The sequence below is a fragment of the Cynara cardunculus genome, unplaced genomic scaffold (assembly GCF_001531365.2).
Source record: "Cynara cardunculus var. scolymus isolate 2C unplaced genomic scaffold, CcrdV1 Un_Scaffold_9703, whole genome shotgun sequence".
Taxonomy (NCBI): domain Eukaryota; kingdom Viridiplantae; phylum Streptophyta; class Magnoliopsida; order Asterales; family Asteraceae; genus Cynara; species Cynara cardunculus.
The window spans coordinates 1-4,364 of NW_020205194.1; the positions used below are offsets into that span (position 1 = coordinate 1).

General features: G+C 36.6%; 1 protein-coding gene across 1 annotated transcript; it reads right to left on the reverse strand.

Annotated features, from left to right (window-relative positions):
* Nucleotides 1-2,332: 2,332 nt before the first annotated feature.
* Nucleotides 2,333-3,565, reverse strand: LOC112505316. The gene is made up of 2 exons (XM_025109242.1): nucleotides 3,503-3,565; nucleotides 2,333-2,752 (listed from the first exon to the last, which is right to left on the reverse strand). Exons 1-2 carry the CDS (start codon nucleotides 3,563-3,565, stop codon nucleotides 2,333-2,335), a joined length of 483 nt encoding a protein of 160 aa, XP_024965010.1.
* Nucleotides 3,566-4,364: the final 799 nt, after the last annotated feature.

The window sequence follows — 4,364 nt, forward strand, 5'->3', positions numbered from 1 at the left end:
GTTTAAACACATTGAATATTGCATACAAATCATCACTATTTTTATACATGATTTTCCCCCAAAAATGCGAAAAATAGTAAAAAGGGGCTGTGAAAACTCACTCTTTTGCAAAGCTCCGCAAATTAAAGATACGATCCGGTCACCACACGAGCTTAACGATTCCCTATCAAAGAGGAATATCCAAAACTGTCACTTATGGGTTTAAAACTACTTATGTCCAACTTGATTATCTATAGTCCAAATATACATAATGTCCATATGCTCGTTAATATAGTAATTTATACAGGAAATAATGCTATAGTCCAATAAAAGATCAAAATTCACAAAATAAAATAATCCCAAAATCTCATTTTTGGGAAGAAACTAATGATACATAAAATGATCAATTCATAGACTTCTAGAATGAGATAGTTTCCTATATTTTTATATGAGATATAGCACTGAGTTATGGTCATTGTGACCAAATTTCATAATTTTGGACATTAAATAATGATTCAAATAATTTATGCAATACAATATATCACAACTGATATGGCAGATTACACCACGTTAGTAAAATACTCATTTAAAGAGTTTCACTAAGTGTTCTACAGAAATTCAAGTTGGATTATAAACCTAACACTTAAATGAAACTTTTAAACTAAGAATCACTCATTTTGGATGAGTTGAGAGGAATATATTGCACCATAAAGTTACATGCACACATCTGTCATTAGTTGACATATTGCACACTTAACTTAATTAAATTGGTTACTGCTTCAAAACTTCATATTTTTGAGTGAAACCGGGTTCATATGAACCCTAACTCATAGAAGAACATTTCAGAAGAAGATTCATACACTAAGAGCAAGTAAATAAAGAGATATTAGCATACAAAGTAGGAGTTGCCTATTGATGGTTTCACAGTTTGCACACCTAAAGTGTTTTAGGTGTTTGGAGAAAAAAGCTCCATATTTTCATGTTATTTCACTTTCATGTAGAATATAACTCATATAGTTAACTCTCAAAAAAAGAATCATCCTTTTTCATCGAGTTATGAAAGAGATATGGTCATTGGAACATACATATACAAATATGTCAGATTCGGACATATTGCATGCTCACTTTTCTTTGAGTAGTTAAAACCTCAAATCACCACATTTTTTAATTATATCAGTGGCATTTGAAAGATAACTCATTAAATTAACTTCTGGAAGAAAAATCAATGCTTTTGAATGATTATCTAGAGAGTTATGGCTGTTTAAAGTACGGTTTACCTACTGAAAAACTCTCAGATGCACATATATAATGTTTTGTGTATTTGGGGAGTCAAAACTGAATGTTTTTGAGTGACACCAATTGGATTACAACTCCAACTCAATAAATAAAGTTTTAAAAGAACATAACATTTGAAGATATTATTTTCAAGATATGGACGATTTATGCACATGCACATAATCTGTCAGCACCTAAAAATGCCATTTTTAAGAATCAAACTCACATAAAATCATGATTCTAGACATCTTCTTGAGTTCTAATGTTTGGGTCATAGATTACCACCATCATATGAACACTTTTACATGTTTTTGGTGTGTAATCTCTCCTTAAAACTCAGAGTTTTCAGAGGTTAGAAGATAGTAGATAGAAATGCATAAAAAGTGGGGTTTTCTCTCAAAATTTGCAAGAAAAAGAGGGAGATGAAGATGTTACCTTGATTGTTGAAGTGAGGGATGTAGTATCTTCAAATCCTTGCTATTCTGATGGAGAAATATGAAGAAATGGGCTGGAGTAGGAAGGATGAAGAAGATGATTCTTAGGTGACTCTTGAGTTTAGAGAGAGAGAGGGAGAGGAGTTTCAAAATTTGAAATGAGAAAATGAGTTGTAATTGGAGAAATGATGATATTTATATGTGGGTAATAGGAGGAGGGGGGGGGAGGGGCCCGGCCATGGGGGCCCAAGTCCAATATATATATATATATATATATTTTAACATTAAGCCCAAATATGCTAGAATGTCATTTTTCTCAAACTATAAACCCATAATGGCTAAATTCATTTAAGTAAAAAGGTTTTATATTTAAAACACTAAAACTTGGTGTTTTATATAAATTACGTATAAATTAGAGTAATTGGCACTGTATAGGACGTTTCAGATAATTACGGGTCGGAACCGGACTTTCTAAGCAACTGCCGGAATCTCTAGAAATTTTTCGACCAAACTAATCTAACTAACTCCTAATCTTATAAATTATTTTCAATAATACTAATATAAACTTGATAAGAGCTAACCTGGAAGTTTAAATTTGACAGTTGTCACATTCTCCCCTTGTTAGAGAAATTTCGTCCCGAAATTTAACGAATGCTACTGCCAATGGATTTTTCTGCAAACAGTTGCGGATATTTGCCTTTCATGAAATCTTCTCGCTCCCAAGTGTACTCTAGACCATGTTTCTCATTCCAGCAGACCTTAATAATAGGGATTTTTCTGCTCCTCAACCGTTTAACTTCTCGGTCCAGTATCTCGATTGGTTCTTCAATGAAGTGTAACTGATCGCTAATCTGAACGTCGTCCAGGGGTAACACTATTGTTTCATCCGTTAGGCATTTCTTCAGATTCGACACATGGAATGTGTCATGGATGGCACTTAAATGTGGCAACTTCAACTTGTACGCCACCGGTCTGATTCTTTCGAGTATTTCGAATGGACCAATGTATCTGGGACCTAGCTTGCCTCCCTTCCTGATTCGTACTAGTCCCTTCCATGGTGATACCTTTAAAAGTACTTTATCCCCCACTTGGAATTCTAACGGCTTTCTGCGATTATGCGCATAACTCTTCTGACGGTCTCTTGCTGTCTAGAGTCTCTCCTTGATGATTGAAATCTTGTCGGTGGTTTCTTGAATAATATCGGGTGTTGTCAACTGTCTATCTCCGATCTCTACCCAGCTAAGCAGCGATCTGCATTTACGTCCGTATAGGGCTTCGTACGGTGCACACTGTATGCTGGTGTGATAGTTGTTGTTATAAGAGAATTCAACAAGGGGAAGATGGGTATCCCAACTCCCACCAAAATCTATTGCACACGCACGCAACATATCCTCAAACGTTTGAATAGTTCTTTCCGATTGCCCATCCATTTGAGGATGATAGGAGTGCTTAAGTCCAACCTCGTGCCTAGTGCCTTTTGAACTGATCGCCATAATCGTGAAGTAAAACGGCTATCTCTGTCTGAGATGATAGAAATAGATACTCCATGATGCGATATGATTTCATTGATATATAATTGTGCAAGCCTTTCCATACTAAAGTCTTTCTCGAACAGGTAAAAAGTGAGCGAATTTTGTAAGCCGATCCACTATGACCTAGATTGAGTCATGTCCTTTCCTAGTCCCAGGTAACTTAGTAACGAAGCCCATTGATATCAGATCCCACTTCCATTGGAGAATCTCTAGTTGCTGGAGTAGACCAGACGGTTTTTGGTGTTTTGTCTTGACCATTGCACAGGTTAAGCACTTACTCACATATAAGGCAATGTCTCTGTTCATGCCAGGCCTCCAATAGTGATCCCTAAGATCCTCATACATCCTATCTGCTCCTGGGTGGATTGAGTATCTTGATCTATGGGCTTCATCCAAAATTATTGATCTAAGATCACCAACCTTAGGTATCCAAACCTTATGTCCCGAATAATGCACTCCATCTCGCGGGATTCAGATTCCTTCTCTAAGTGCTGCAATATTTTGTTCTTCATGTTTTCTTCTTTTAGATCTTCTCCTTGTGCTTCCAAAAATTTGAGTCTTTAAATTCGTCTGAACCATCATTCCCATAGCACGTGCTCTTGTCGGTTTTACCCTTTCCTTTCGACTTAAAGCGTCGCCTACTACATTAGCCTTGCCTGGATGGTACTTTATTTCACAATTGTAGTCACTAAGTTGCTCAACCCATCTTCTTTGCCTCATATTGAGCATTTGCTGGTCAAGAACATGTTGAAGGCTCTTGTGATCCGTGAAAATAGTGCACTTAGTACCATAGAGATAATGTCTCCAGATCTTGAGTGCGAACACCACCGCTCCTAGTTCCAAATCATGAGTAGTATAATTCTTCTTGTGAATCTTCAGTTGTCTCGATGCATATGCGATAACTTTTTTCCTTTTGCATCAGTACACATCCCATCCCTTGATGTGAAGCATCACAATAGACTACAAAATTGTCTACTCSCTCTWGTAAGGCCAAGATCGGTGCGTTGCATAACTTTTGTTTGAGTGTCTGAAAGGCTTCCTCTTGTTTCTCTCCCCAAATGAACATCTTATCCTTTTGGGTTAGAGTTGTTAGTGGTTGCGCGATCTTAGAAAAATTCTCAATAAATCGCCGGTAATAACCTGC

Coding starts and splice junctions, on each gene's coding strand:
- LOC112505316 (XM_025109242.1), bottom strand. CDS start 3,565: ATGTATGAGGATCTTAGGGATCACTATTGGAGGCCTGGCATGAACAGA. Junction 2,753..3,502: donor ACAGAGACATTGCCTTATAT/GTGAGTAAGTGC, acceptor GTACTTTTAAAG/GTATCACCATGGAAGGGACT.